This window comes from Lepus europaeus, chromosome 18, assembly GCF_033115175.1.
Source record: "Lepus europaeus isolate LE1 chromosome 18, mLepTim1.pri, whole genome shotgun sequence".
NCBI classification, from domain to species: Eukaryota; Metazoa; Chordata; class Mammalia; order Lagomorpha; family Leporidae; genus Lepus; species Lepus europaeus.
In genome coordinates, this window is record NC_084844.1 from 55,234,021 (window position 1) to 55,248,999 (window position 14,979).

A 14,979-nucleotide genomic window follows, 5' to 3' on the forward strand; every position below is an offset into this window, starting at 1 on the left:
CACACAGTAAAGGTCTAATCTCTTTAAAAATTTTCATTAATTGAAAGATAATAATTGTTCATATTTATGGGGCACAGTGTGATATTTTAGTCCAAATTTACCTTGCACAATGACTCACTCGGGAGGTTTAGGTTATCTGTCATCTCAAACAGCTGTCAGTCTTTGTGATGAGAAAATTCAAAATCCTCTTTTCTAGCCATTTGGAATTGCACAGTATAGTACTGTCAGCTGTACTCACTCACCCTTCTCGGTAATAGTACACCTGAGCTTCTTCCTCCTATCTGAGCTATGACTTTGTGCCCTTTAGCCAATCTCTTCCCATCCCTTCCCTCTTCTCTACTTCTCAGTGGCCATTCTTATCATTCATTCTTCAACTATTCATTAAGCAGTTGCTACTTCCTAAGTATTATTCAGAGCCAGAGAGAACAAAGCAAGTATATTACGAGGCAGGGGAAGACAGTGTGTAAACTACTCATAAGGTAGATTACACAGGACATGTGATTCTAGAACAGAGTCCTGCTATTTTGGCTGTGTGTTAGACTCACCTAGGGAGCTTTAAAAAACTCCCAGTGTCCGGTCTGTCCTGCAAACCAGCTGTCCTACACCCTCTGGAGGTGAGATCCATACGTTTATAGAGCTCCCCAGATGATTTCAATGTGTAGCTAAGTTGGAGAACTGCCGCCCTAATGGGAAGTAATTACTTCCTTTTAAGCAATCCTGCCAGTGCATACAATTCCACACGAGTCTATACCCCTTTAGAATGATTGCCACAGGGGCCGGGCCCTTGTTCCAAAGAGGTATCTATTGCTCAAAACATGTGTGCGACTCCCTTGGGGACTATTCTTTCTCAGGCTGAGGCTTATTCTTTGGACTCCCCTTTGCATATACAATTGAATTTGTGAAACTGAAAATGATCATGCAGAGCCAAAGCTGGTGAAGAAGGTGGCTTCTCAACCTTAGGTGCCACTGTTCAGCGTTAGCAACAAACATACCAAAAGCAGCAAAGCATACAAATGATGCTGATATCTTTTCCTCTTCTGTTTTGAAATTTTAATTTGTTTTATAATTTAATTTTCTTTAAATTTTGATGAACACATAATACTTGCACATCATTAATGGGCCACAATATAACATTTCCACACAGGCAAACACGGTACCACCTGATCAAATCAGGCAATTAGCATAATTAGCATTTCCATTTCCTGGAACACGAATATCTTGGCATCAACTGTCTCTCAAGAAAATTTCAAAAGAAGATGCTTGAAAAAAATATCTTCCCGAAGAGACCTCCGGAGACTGCTTGAAGGGAAAGAATGCTGGTGTGCTTTTGTGTATTAGAGACCTGGTGTGCTTCCATTGTTATACTGTGTGGATGCTGATCAGCTGTTGGCTTTCTTTCTCTCTTTTTTTAACTTTAGTTTTATTTTTGTTTGATAGCTGCATTCGTTTTTCTTTCTTAGCCCTTGTGTCTGCTGGCTGCTACTCTTAGCTGGGTTTTCCGGATCCACATCTGCTGATTTGACATGCAGATGAATCTTCAGAAGAGAGTGCTTTCAAAAGAACTGCTCACAGCAGTGTGGGAAACCAAATGTTACTGCAATTTTGATGTATTTCTCTTCTTGTCAGGAAAACTGTCAGGACTAGCGCAGAATTGTAGATTTCTTGCAGAAGGGAATCTCAGCGGGTGTCAACCCATGTGTTTTGTTTTGTTGCTTAGTTTGGTGTATGTGCTTGTTTACAATTTCTAGGTGCTGTGTGTGACAAATGACTTTAATTCCAATTCCTTCCCTTTTAAATCATCTATGAATTTCTAAATTGCATACGCTGATACGCTCCTCTGTTCCTGATTGTGTTACACAGGTTAAGCTCAGCTTCTAATATTGTTGTCTTTGAGTAGGAAAAAAAAATGAATGTGTCTTTAGGGCCTTGCAGTTCAACAAGGACTGTGTAAAGTCTGGCTGCTTGAGTTGAAGTTCCTTCTTTATGCTCAAGCCAAATTTTACCTCCTCCTTTAGTTCTTATTTCTTAATTGGTATCTATTTATTTAAGCAGAGAGACAGAGAAATCTCCCATTGACTGGTTCGCTCTCCAAATGCCCACAATGGCCGAAGCTGGGCCAAGACCTGAGCCAGGAGCCAGGAACCCAATTCAGGCTTCACATGTGGGTGATATAACCTACTGTTTCCCAAAGTTGCATTGGCAGGAAACTGGAGTCAGGAGCTGAGGCCAGGAATTGAACCTAGGGATGCAAATATGGGATGTGTATATTTTAACTGCTAGGCTAACTAATCACATCCCTCCTTTGGTTCTTGATTCCAAATTATATCAGCATACTCCTAGGTGTATGCTCACCCTTCATAGTAATTGGCTGTATCATCATACCCAGATTTGAAGAAATTTCCACATCTCCGAAAACTAGCAACTGTTTCTCCTCCTTGAGTGAAAAGAATGTTCCATACTTCTGGCAGCCTTCTCTTCTTTGGTCTTCCTGCCCTTGAGCAGTCTTTCTGACCTTGAGGCATCGTACCAGAATATGCAATCTTCTTACCCACAAGACTGAGGGGTTGCTAGCATAACAATATCTATCCCCATGAGTTGCAGCCCAGTGGAGACCCTCGATATTCTCAAGCTGGTAACCAAGATTCTACAAATGGCTAGCGGCCCCTTCTTGAAGAACTTTCCCATCAGGTGCCGTCCTACATGACCGCTAGAGAAAACGAGGCTTCCGAAATAGCCCAGTGCAGGGTAAATGAGGACAGAAGGGCTTTGTCCTGCTTGCACAGTGCCAGTTATCTCTTTAACACCTGGAGAAAAGAGAAATGTTAGTCATTATGTCTCCAAGGAGCATATCAATATGCTAAGACATGTCATTCACTCATCTTGACCTTGTTCTTCCAGTTAATCTGACTCATTCACATGATGTAGGTTTCCAAAGTACAGATGAGAGTGTGGTGTCAGCGTGAAGTTAGCACAACATGACCTAGGTGCTGAGATTTTGAGATGATATGTATCCCCAGACCACAAGAACTGAGAGCTTGAGAGACGATTTCAGAAATGATAATGAGGCCTGTACACTGAATGCTATCTTAAACCCCACTAAGGAGGCACTTCACACAGCCCCAGCAAAAATTATGCTTGAGCCAGTGACAAGTAAGATCCATTTGGGGGGCGGGGAGAAAAGAAGTAGAAAAAGGAATACTTCCTGGGCAGGAAAGCAGCACATACAGAGGCACAAAGGGAGACAGTGTGAGAAGCACGCTGAAAAGCAGCAGGTGTGTGGGTCTGGCAAGCAGGGAGTGGGCGATGAGAATGGAGAGGTGCAAGTGACCTAGTATTGAGCCACTGAGAAGTGAAATCATGAGACCAGCTTACAGATGGTCCTCAACTTATGTCCCAGCAAACCCACTGAAGTTGAAAACACTGAGTAAAAAAATGTGTTTGTTACACGTAAGTGATCGGACGTCCTGGCTTAGCAACTCACCACAGTGCAGACTGTGCGTTGTTCCTCTCCCGACTGCAGGCCTGACTGGTGGCTGTGGTCTCTGCCTCTGCCAGCACCACAGGAAAGGATTGGACTACAGATTTCTAGCATAGGAAAAGAGCCAAACTCAAAGTTTCTACAATAATGGCCGGCGCTGTGGCTTAACAGGCTAATCCTCCGCCTTGCGGCGCCGGCACACCGGGTTCTAGTCCCGGTCGGGGCGCCAGACCTATCCCGGTTGCCCCTCTTCCAGGCCAGCTCTCTGCTATGGCCCGGGAAGGCAGAGGAGGATGGCCCAAGTGCTTGGGCCCTGCACCCGCATGGGAGACCAGGAGAAGCACCTGGCTCCTGGCTTCGGATCAGCGAGATGCGTTGGCCGCAGCGGCCATTGGAGGGTGAACCAACGGCAAAAAGGAAGACCTTTCTGTCTGTCTCTCTCTCACTATCCACTCTGCCTGTCAAAAAAAAAAAAAAAAGTTTCTACATAATGTGCCTTCCTTTCAAACCATCCTAAAGTAAAAAAAAAAATAAATAAAATAAAAATCACAAGTTGAACCATCTGAAATATAAACCCCACTCTCTAGTGACTATGGAAAGCAAAATGGAGCAAGACAGCCTCAAGACTGGGTGCTCACACAGCTCAGATGAGAGTTCGTAGGATTCAAATTGAAGCAGTGGCAAAGAAAGAGTGAAAAATGGATTTGGGAGAGATTTAGGAGACAAATTCAGCAGGACTGATGGAATATGGGAGATGGAGAGGACAGTGGGTCTAGGATAATCACCCATCTTCTGGCTTGGACAAGTAGGTGGATGGTGGTTCCACTGCCCATTGAGATGGGTGGGTCTAGAATCTGAAGGATTGGGGATCACGCGTTCACAGTTAGACACCTTGTGTTTTGTGACACATGTGGGGTGTCAAACAGAGGTGTGCCATCACGCATTGTATATGCAGATGTGGCACTGAGGTTGACAGTAACCAATGTCTAGCTTCCCAGGAGCAACTGAAGTAATTTACTCTCCTCTCTCTAGACTCATGTCTGAATCAAGCCGGAATCAATACTTTTCTAAGATCTCTCACACACAAGCATGGTATTTCCATTTCTCTTCATCATAGTCTTTCTTTTTTAAAGTTTTTTTTTTTTTTCGTTATTTGAAAGGCAGAGTTAGAGAGAGACAGAGACAGAGACAGAGATCTTTCATTTGCTGGTTCGCTCCCCAAATGGCCACAACAGCTAGGGCTGGGCAGGCTGAAATCAGGAACCTAGAGGCCAGCGCCGTGGCTCACTTGGCTAATCCTCCACCTGCGGTGCCGGCACCCTGGGTTCTAGTCCCGGTTGGGGCGCCGGATTCTGTCCCAGTTGCTCCTCTTCTAATTCAGCTCTCTGCTGTGGCCTGGGAGTGCAGTGGAGGATGGCCCAAGTGTTTGGGCCCTGCACCCGCATGGGAGACCAGAAGGAAGCACCTGGCTCCTGGCTTCAGATTGGCGCAACGTGCCAGCCATAGCAGCCATTTGAGGGGGTGAACCAATGGAAAAAGGAAGACCTTTCTCTCTCTCTCTCTCTCTCTCTCTCTAACTCTGCCTGTCAAAAAAAAAAAAAAAAAAAATCAGGAACCTAGAATTCCATCAGTGTCTCGCACATAGCTGGCAGGGGCCCAAGCACTTGGGCCATCTTCTGCTGCTTTCCGAGGTGCATTAGCAGGGAGCTGGATCAGAAGTAGAACAGCCAGGTTTCAAACAAGTGCCCATATCAGATGCTATTTCACAATGTCGACTCCCATCATACTTTTATTTATCCAGACTTTCCAGACATTTCTCTTTTCGATGAAAAAATTCTTTGCATTATTGTTGCAATTTCACAGACTTGGTACATCCTCTTGCCTCCTTATTACTTCCTTGTTCTTATACCATATCATTCCCCCAAGATTTGGAGAATGGCTTCAAGTTTATTAGGCGCATGAATCAGGTCTATGAGTATTCTGACAATTTGCACTAGAGACTTAAAATGTTAAGAGGGCTACCTGTCTTCATATCTAGAGGTTGCTTCCACAACTTGGGCTAAATTAGTTTTTATGCGTGCTCAATGACAGAAAATGACTGTCCACGAATTTAAACTATACATAAAAATTATGCCACGGGGTGGATTGGATTTGGACTAGGCTTGACAAATATTTTACTTCTTACAAATATTTGAGGATCCAGCATTGATTTAAGGGTGTTCACGTGTGCTGAGGGGAGAATGGTGAGCAAGCATTTATTACCTCTTGTGGACTCAAATCCTGTAAATTGCTCACATCTTACCTAAAAAGTTACTTCTGAGTCATACTCCATTCATAAATTAAATAGAATTCACCTGAACTTTATAGACCTTACATGAACTCCACAAGGCTAAATACTCTCTAGGTTCAGTCTAGACAAGATTAAATATATAGAACCTGCACACACCAACATTCAGTCTGTGAAAATGAAGGACAGAAAATCACTCATGTTTGGTGATCTGTGCCAGGTCACTGGTCAGGAGCATGGTACATTTCTTTCTTTCTAGTCCATTTTAAAATCATTACTCATAGAGGAGAGTGTTCTTTCCTTACACAGACAGAGAGTCTTCTGTAACTCTCAAACTCCAACCCCTCATCCTGTTCTGAAATACCTCGGGCCTGAGAAATAGCACAGACAGGCATGTGATGTTCAGGCATTCTCTTGAGACCCAAATCTACATTGTGGTGCACTGGGTCAAACCACCACCTGCAATGTCACACCCAATACGAGTGCTGGTTTTAGTCCTGGCTCTCCGCCTCTGACCCACCTCCCTGCCGATGCAGTAGAGGATAGTCCAAGTGCTTGGGCTCCTACCACCCAGGTGGGAGGCCAGGATAGAATGCCAGGCTCCTGGCTTGGGCCTGGCCCAGCCTTAACCATTGCAGCCATTTGGGGAGTGAACCAGCACATGGAAAATCTCTCTCTCTCTTCCTCTGTGTCCCTCTCTCTCCGTAACTCTACCTTTCAAATAAATATTGTAAAAATTAAAAGGAAGAAGGAGGGAGGGTGGAAGCATGGCTGGAGAGAGGGTAGAGTGGGAAGTATCACTATCCTCCTAAATCTATTATATGAACTACATGAAATTTGTTCACCTTTAAAAAATTAAAAATAAAAAGACAAACAAATCTGCAACAAAAGCCCATGAGTCAAAAATGATTTGAATGGAACAAGAAGGAATCAGACATAACAAGCATCAAAGTTAATCTGACACTAATTTAATGGTATGCATAACTGTTAGTGTGTTGCATTGTAATGAGGCGTAAGTGGTAAGCAGTTCAGGTAAATTACTTTAATTAGGATTAAATCCATCTGTCACGTCAAATTTTCTGAAGACGAGTGAGAAAAGGGGCGTTCAAGAAAAGAAGTCTTTGACTCATGATCCTTCTTTTCCCCCTCCTCTCTGCGGCCCACCAACCCCACCCCCCACACACACACATGTGCACCCACAACTAGAAACACACACAAAAGAGGGTGCTTCCAAAAGTTCATGGAAAGGGGAAATGAAAAGAAAGATTGTTTTGGAGCAAAAAAATTACATAGGGTTTTTTCCTTCCATAATACACAAAATTTTCATGAACTTTTTGAACACCTCTTTACATTGAAAGATTACAAAAATTGTTGCGCTAAAATAAACTCTTTTACTTCCATTTCCCACAAACTTTTTTTTAAAGATTTATTTATTTTGTAAATCAGAGTTACAGATAGGAAGAGGCAGAAAGATCTTCCGTCCACTGGTTTACTCCACAAATGGCTGCAACAGCCAGAGCTGGGCCCATCCAAAGTCAGGAGCCAGGAGCTTCTTCCAGATCTCCCATGCGGATGCAAAAGCCCAATTACTTGGGCCTTTTTCCACTGCCTTCCCAGGCCAGTGCAGAGAGCTACATCAGAAGAGAAGCAGTTGGGACTCAAATCGGCACCTATAAGGGATGCCGGCACCGCAGGCATAGGCTTAGCCTACTATGCCACAGCACTGGCCCCTCCCACAAACTTTTTGAAGTACTTTCATGCAATAAAAGGAGGAAATGGTACATTCTCTGATCACTCATTTTCTCTTCACTTTCCCCTCGATGATGAGCCCTGTGATACCCTGGTCTGATTTTAAGGAGAGTACTCTTTTCTCTGAGGTCATGCTGGTACCAAGGGCTAGCCCTTCAAGCACACAGAAACAGGAGAACCAGAGTCTGGGGATGCAGAGGGAGAAAAAGGAGAATTAATGAAGCAAAATGAGAGGTTCTTTGAACATTTGGTTTATGGGTGCTACCAACCAAAGAAATGTTATCTGACCGTGCCCGGCTTCCTTTGCACATAGGGTTCTTAGGATGGCAGAAAGACTATTTTGGAATGTGTGCTTTGCAGGGTCACAGTGGAAGGTGTGCAGACACTCACAGGATTGGGATCCTGTTCTAGTGGGAGGTGTGCCTTACACACTGAAGAGGATGAGGAAACATGAACAAAACCCAGCAAGCTAGACAGAGTGTCTGCTTGAGTCGGTGCAGAGCTAGAGGTTGCCCCAGGTACAGGATGTAGAAGAGATCATCTCAGAGAAGGGAGGAGATCAGGGACAGCTTGGAGGACGGACTTGGGAAGACAAGGGGCCTAGCTTGAGGCTCAAAGCAAAAGAAGGCAACCACTGACTGGGAGTGGGGGAATATTTTTTTTTTTCCTGCTAGGGGCCATTCGGATATTTAAAACCACATCCACAGGCCATACAAAATTATCAGCTTAAAAATTAGCCTGTTGGCCGGCGCCGCGGCTCACTAGGCTAATCCTCCGCCTTGCGGCGCCGGCACACCGGGTTCTAGTCCCGGTCGGGGCACCGGTCCTGTCCCGGATGCCCCTCTTCCAGGCCAGCTCTCTGCTGTGGCCAGGGAGTGCAGTGGAGGATGGCCCAAGTGCTTGGGCCCTGCACCCCATGGGAGACCAGGAGAAGCACCTGGCTCCTGCCATCGGATCAGCGCGGTGCGCCAACCGCGGCGGCCATTGGAGGGTGAACCAACGGCAAAAGGAAGACCTTTCTGTCTGTCTCTCTCTCTCTCACTGTCCACTCTGCCTGTCAAAAAAAAAAAAAAATTAGCCTGCTGTAGATTTATTGAAATTTGACCTCTGCCTGCAGTTGCCTTGGGCAGGGCTAGGCCTAATGATGTCGTGGGCCTTATATGGCCTACAGGCTGGACGTTCTCCACCCCTGCTTGGTAGAGACTTTGTACTCTGTCTTCAGGATGGCTAACAGAGGTTCTTCAACTCAGAGCACTATTGCTTGATGCTGATGTGGGCCAGCAGCGTGAGCTTCACCATGGACGAGGATACCACCCTGACATGCTAGAATCACCAGGGGAGTCTGAGAAATGCTGTCATCAGAATCCCACCTACAGTGACTCTGATTTAATTGATCTGGAGAGCAGACTGGGCATGGGAGTCTTGTTTTTTGTTTTTGGTTTTTTTAAAGATTTATTTATTGGAAAGGCAAAATTACAGAGGGAGGGACACACACACACACACACACAGAGGGAGAGAGAGAGAGAGAGAGAGCTTCCATCTGCTGGTTCACTCCCCCGAAAGGCCACAATGATCGGGGCTGGGCCAAGCCAAAGGTAGGAGTCTGGAACTCCATTCAGATCTCCCACATGGGTGCAGAGGCCTGAATAGTTGGGCCATCTTTTGATGCTTTCTCAGGCACATTAGCAGGGAACTGCATTGGAAGTGGAACAGTACCCAAATCGGTTGCTGGCATTGTAGATGGTGGCTTAACCAGCTGTGCCACAATGCCAGCCTCAAGCAGAAGGATCTTTTAGAGCATTTGGAAGACCCTAACAGGCATCAAAAGCTGAGAGATGTTGCCCTAAAAGGAGCAATGCCAGAGGGGGTCAGAGTTGGACATCTAAGCGCTGGCTCTCACTCGACACCTGTCCACCACTTGTTTCCTGGCAGGGACTCTCTAAGTAGCAGCAATTTTCTCTCATTATGAAGATTTCTGGCTCCCCAGTTTCTACGGGGACTTGGCAAAGCTCTTTTGTGTTATACGGTCTTGCAGAAACCAACAGCAAAGAAGGGAAGTGTTTAAAGGGGGGTTGGATTCGAGTGTGTGCCCCTCCATACCTGGGTGGGAAAGTTGGGGGGGGGGTGAAGGATGAGATATTTTTGTGATCGCTTCAGATATGAAGAAAAGATCCACACAGGTTGCTCCTCTAGATCGCCTCTCCAATGCTCACCCCACCCACCCTCCTCTGGATGTTGTTTCTTCCCAGAATTCGATGTTTGGTGGAAGCCCCTGCTCTTTCTGAAAACACTAAGCCTTGAAGGATTCAACTGGTGTTACCTCAGTGGTTCCAGGAACTGGGCCCCGCGTGCTTTACTTAACAGAGGGAATGATGCGTTGTGTCTTGCAGATTCGATAGCATCAACCCTCATCAAATGCTGGATGCCAGGCACACGGAGATCCAAGAGATGGAATCCATCATGGCCTCCATTTCTGAGTCTGCTGGCCTGTTTGAGGTCAATGTTCCTGACTACAAGCAGCTGAGGCAGTGCCGGAAGGAGGTCTGTCAGCTGAAGGAGCTCTGGGACACCATTGGAATGGTGACCTCCAGCATCCATGCCTGGCAGACCACCACGTGGCAGGATATCAACGTGGAGGCCATGGACATGGAGTGCAAAAGGTTTGCCCGGCACATCCGGAACCTCGACAAGGAGGTCAGGGCCTGGGATGCATTCACAGGCCTGGAGAGCACCGTGTTGAACACCCTGACCTCCCTGAGGGCAGTGGCTGAGCTACAGAATCCAGCCATCCGGGAGCGGCACTGGAGGCAGCTGATGCAGGCCACGGGCGTGAGCTTCTCCATGGACAAGGACACGACCCTGGCACACCTCCTGCAGCTCCAACTGCACCACTTTGAAGATGAGGTCCGGGACATCGTTGACAAAGCTGTGAAAGAGATGGGCATGGAGAAGACCTTAAAGGAGCTGCAGACCACATGGGCCGGCATGGAATTCCAGTACGAGCCCCACCCACGGACCAGCGTCCCCCTGCTGCGGTCTGATGAGGATCTCATCGAGGTTCTAGAGGATAACCAAGTCCAACTTCAGAACCTGATCACATCTAAATACATTGCCTTCTTCCTGGAGGAGGTGTCGGGCTGGCAGAAGAAGCTGTCCACCGCTGACGCTGTCATCTCTCTCTGGTTTGAGGTGCAACGTACCTGGTCTCACCTGGAAAGTATATTTATCGGCTCTGAAGATATCCGGGCTCAGCTGCCCCAGGTACCTGCTGTTCCTATTCTCTGTCTAAGTCGAGGAAGCTCACCCAGCTCCTGCATTGCCTAGACTCTCCTTTCTTGCTGCTTTGCTTCGGCTTCACAGAAGGGCGCCTCCCCCAAACACTGACCTTGCCTTCCACCAAAAGTCAGGCAGACGAAAAGAGAGAAGGTAAAATGTGCACCAGTCAGTTTGTTCTTAGATGAGCAGGAAAAAATAAAAAGGAGAATTGTGGTCTTTTTTTTAAAAAGAATATTTATTTGAGAGAGAGAGACAGAAAGAGATCTTCCATCTGCTGGTTCACTCTCTAAATGGCCACCATGGCCATGGCAGGGCTTATTTGAAGCCAGGAGCCAGGAGCTTGCCTCCATGTCTCCCACTTGGGTGCAGGGGCCCAAGTACTTAGGCCATCTTCCACTGCTTTCCCAGGCCATAGCAGAGAGCTGGATCAGAAGAGGAGCAGCCAGGACTCAAACCGGCACGCCTATGGGAGCCAGCACTGCAGGTGGAGGCTTAGCTCACTACACCATACTGCCAGCCCCAAGGACAACTGTTTTTAAATTTTAAAAAGTATACACAAGAAAGGAGATTGAATGCCCTTGCTTTTTGGATAAGCTCTTCACAGGCTGCTCCATAGATCTTTAAAGTGAAGATATTGACTAAGAGAGTCTTATTTCCAGGCAAATTCAAGTTCTTTCTGAGCAGCGAGCCATTCTGTAAACCTGTGGCCCGTGCCAGCTCACTAACTACCACGTTTCAGCTAAAGTCTGAACAAAGGGTGTCCCTCAAGCACGTGTTCTGCTTATTGCCTTCCTGTGTTTGATTGGCCCTTGTAGTCAGTCCTAATTAACATGCTATTAACCAGTCCCTCTCAGTAGAAGCTAATTCATCTGAAAACTCTTTTTTTTTCCCCAGCCTTCCTCTGTACCACTTCAGAACAGCCAGTTCTTTGCCTACAAATTAGTTTGTTTCCAAAATGTCACAGGTCGTCCAGCACTCGAAGCACACTCCATCAAAACGCTGTAGTTTTCCAGCTCAGCCCACAACGGCAGATTCCGTGTGATACCATAGATTAAAGGTTGTATATTTGCAATAAGTAACAGCAAACAATTCCCTGATAGCAGTTGTAAATAAACCAAATTGAATAAACCAGATTTTGTTTATCTCAAATGCCAGTGATGAAAGAAGAGCTGGGTTTTGTTAGAAGGAGGCAGGGACATAGGTAGAAATTTTTGCACAGACTTTAAGGGAGGCATGCAAGAACTTTTGATTAAAAATATGAATTATCATCAACTTCTAAACAGTGCCACAGATTGTGTACAAAATACTTGTGTTTCTTTTTTTTTTCTTTGACAGGCAGAGTTAGACAGTGAGAGAGAGAGAGAGACAGAGAGAAAGGTCTTCCTTTGCCGTTGGTTCACCCCTCAAATGGCTGCGCCAGGGGCCAGGTGCTTCCTCCTGGTCTCCCATGTGGGTGCAGGGCCCAAGCACTTGGACCATCCTCCACTGCCTTCCTGGGCCACAGCAGAGAGCTGGACTAGAAGAGGAGCAACCAGGACAGAATCCAGTGCCCCAACTGGGACTAGAACCCGGTGTGCCGGCCCTGCAGGCGGAGGATTAGCCTAGTGAGCCGCGGCGCCAGCCTACTTGTGTTTCTTTTAACATTACCTAACAGGAAAAAGAAATCTCAAAACATAATATAATAACTCACCATCTTTCACTGTAACTACTATTTTCACTCATTAAAAAAATTTCCCAATTTTGTATATAACTCTATGTATTTTTACATAATCACGGTCAATGTAACTATAACTTCTTTTCTTTTTTTTTTTAAAAAAGATTTATTTATTTATTTGAAAGTCAAGTTAGAGGAAGAGACAGAGAACCAGATCTTCTGTCTGCTGGTTTACTCCCCAAATGGCCTCAAACAGATGGGGCTGGGCCAAGCCAAAGCCAGGAACCAGGAGCTTCATCCAGGTCTCCTACATGAATGGAAGGGGCCCAAGGACTTGGGCCATCTTCTACTGCTTTCCCATAGCAGAGAGCTGGATGGGAAGAGGAGCAGCTGGGACTAGAACCGGCGCCCATATGGGATGCGCCGGCCCCATGGCCAAGATTCTTCTCAGTGCTTCAGGTTCTTTGTATGTCCTTGTAGGATGGGACCCATGTTAATAGCTACTTCAGAGTTCATTAAGACAATGCACACAGCACTTACCATTACAAGTGTTCTTATGTAATAATAGTAATATTACCCTGGCCGGCGCCGCGGCTCAATAGGATCCTCCACCTTGCGGCGCCGGCACCCCGGGTTCTAGTCCCGGTCAGGGCACCGGATTCTGTCCCAGTTGCCCCTATTCCAGGCCAGCTCTCTGCTATGGCCCAGGAGTGCAGTGGAGGATGGCCCAAGTCCTTGGGCCCTGCACCCGCATGGGAGACCAGGAGAAGCACCTGGCTCCTGGCTTCGGATCAGTGCGGTGCGCTGGCCGTAGCATGCTGGTCGCGGCGGCCATTGGAGGGTGAACCAACGGCAAAGGAAAACCTTTCTCTCTGTCTCTCTCTCACTGTCCACTCTGCCTGTCAAAAAAAAAATAATAATATTACCCTAAAATCTTACCAGGTGCAGGTGTTGGGTTAAAGCACTTTGCACATCCAGACAGCCCTTAGTATCTGCAGGGAATTACTTTCAGGACCCTCCATGGTTATCACCATCTGAGGATGTTCAAGTCGCTTACATAAAGCTCTATGGTACCTGCATAGAACCTGTCCACATCCTCCCACATCCCTTAAATCTTCTCCAGATTACTTAAAATACCTAATGTAGTGTAAATGCTATGTAAATAATTGCCAGTACCACATTGCTTAGGGAATATTGATGAGCACAGACACATTTCTTCCCCCTAAACATTGTCAATCTACTGTTGGTTGAATCTGCAGATGTGGAACCTGTGTATATGTTCTCAATCATTTCAGCAGCACTGTGGGGCTGTTTTGGGTTCCTGCCACCCACATGTGAGACCTGGATTGAGTGCCCAGCTCCCAGCTTTGGCCTGGCCCAGCCCTGGCTATGGTGGACAACTGGGGAGTGAACTAATAGATGAGAGCTGTCTGTCTCTTCTTCTCAAATAAATATAGTTTTTAAAAAATAAATGATAACTCTTTTTTTACCCAAACACGAAGGCAAAGCCAGGAACATATGCAGATACTCATATTCACCCCCTCCTCCACAGATACCTCCTGCACAGGTGAACTTTTTTCCAGGGAAAATGATGGTATCTAATTAATTTTGACATCATAAAAGTACATTTGCTAAGGAAAAATGTACTTTGGTTATAGGAGGCTTTGGACAAGACCTTAAAGAATAATAGATTTACTCTCTACTTGACTTAGAAATCATGTGTTATGTGCCCGGGATGAGGGCGTGCTTTCTGACCTTTGCAGGAGGGCCTCAAGGTCAAAACTATCTTAGTAATCATACTCAGGGGGCCGGCGCTGTGGCACATGGCTTAAAGCCCTGGCCTGAAGCGCCAGCATCCCATTTGGGCGCCGGTTCAAGTCCCGGGCTGCTCCACTTCCGATCCAGCTCCCTGCTGTGGCCTAGGAAAGCAGTAGAAGATGGCCCAAGTCCTTGGGCCCCTGCATCCGCGTGGGAGACCTGGAGGAAGCTCCTGGCTCCTGGCTTTGGATCGGCATAGCTCTGGCCATTGTGGCCATCTGGGGAGTGAACCAGCAGACAGAAGACCTCACTTTCTGTCTCTGCCTCTCTCTGCAACTCAGTCTTTCAAATAAGTAAAATAAATCTTTAAAAAAAAATCATACTCAGATGTTATTTGTGCTTTTGACCCTCATTCTTCCATGAGTACACAGTGGAGTTTTCCAGGAGTGACATGACATGTGATGTCACCATATATTGGGTGCAGAAGCAAATATGAGAATCCCCTTGTCTTCTATTAGGTCAGGCATTAAAGAGATTTGAAGCAAAAATGAAAAGTGAAATGATGTCACCTTATTCTCTGAGTTATATTTTTATTTTGAAAAACAAGTATTGAGAGGCTGGTGTTGTGCTGCAATGGGTTAAAACCACCACCTGCAATGTTGGCATCCAATATGGGTACTGGTTGGAGTCCCAGCTGCTCTACTTCTGATCCACTCCCTGCTAATGCACCTGGGAAAGCAGTAGAAGATGGCCGCGTGGGAAACCTGGAGGAAGCTC

General features: G+C 46.2%; 1 protein-coding gene across 1 annotated transcript in view; it reads left to right on the top strand.

The window, feature by feature from the left end:
• DNAH9 (dynein axonemal heavy chain 9) overlaps positions 1-14,979 on the top strand; it is a 359,765-nt gene that overhangs the window by 78,557 nt on the left and 266,229 nt on the right. Inside the window, exon 20 of the mRNA XM_062215967.1 lies at positions 9,905-10,775. Within this exon, the coding sequence (XP_062071951.1) occupies positions 9,905-10,775 (871 nt within the window). The remainder of the gene's footprint in view (positions 1-9,904; positions 10,776-14,979) is intronic.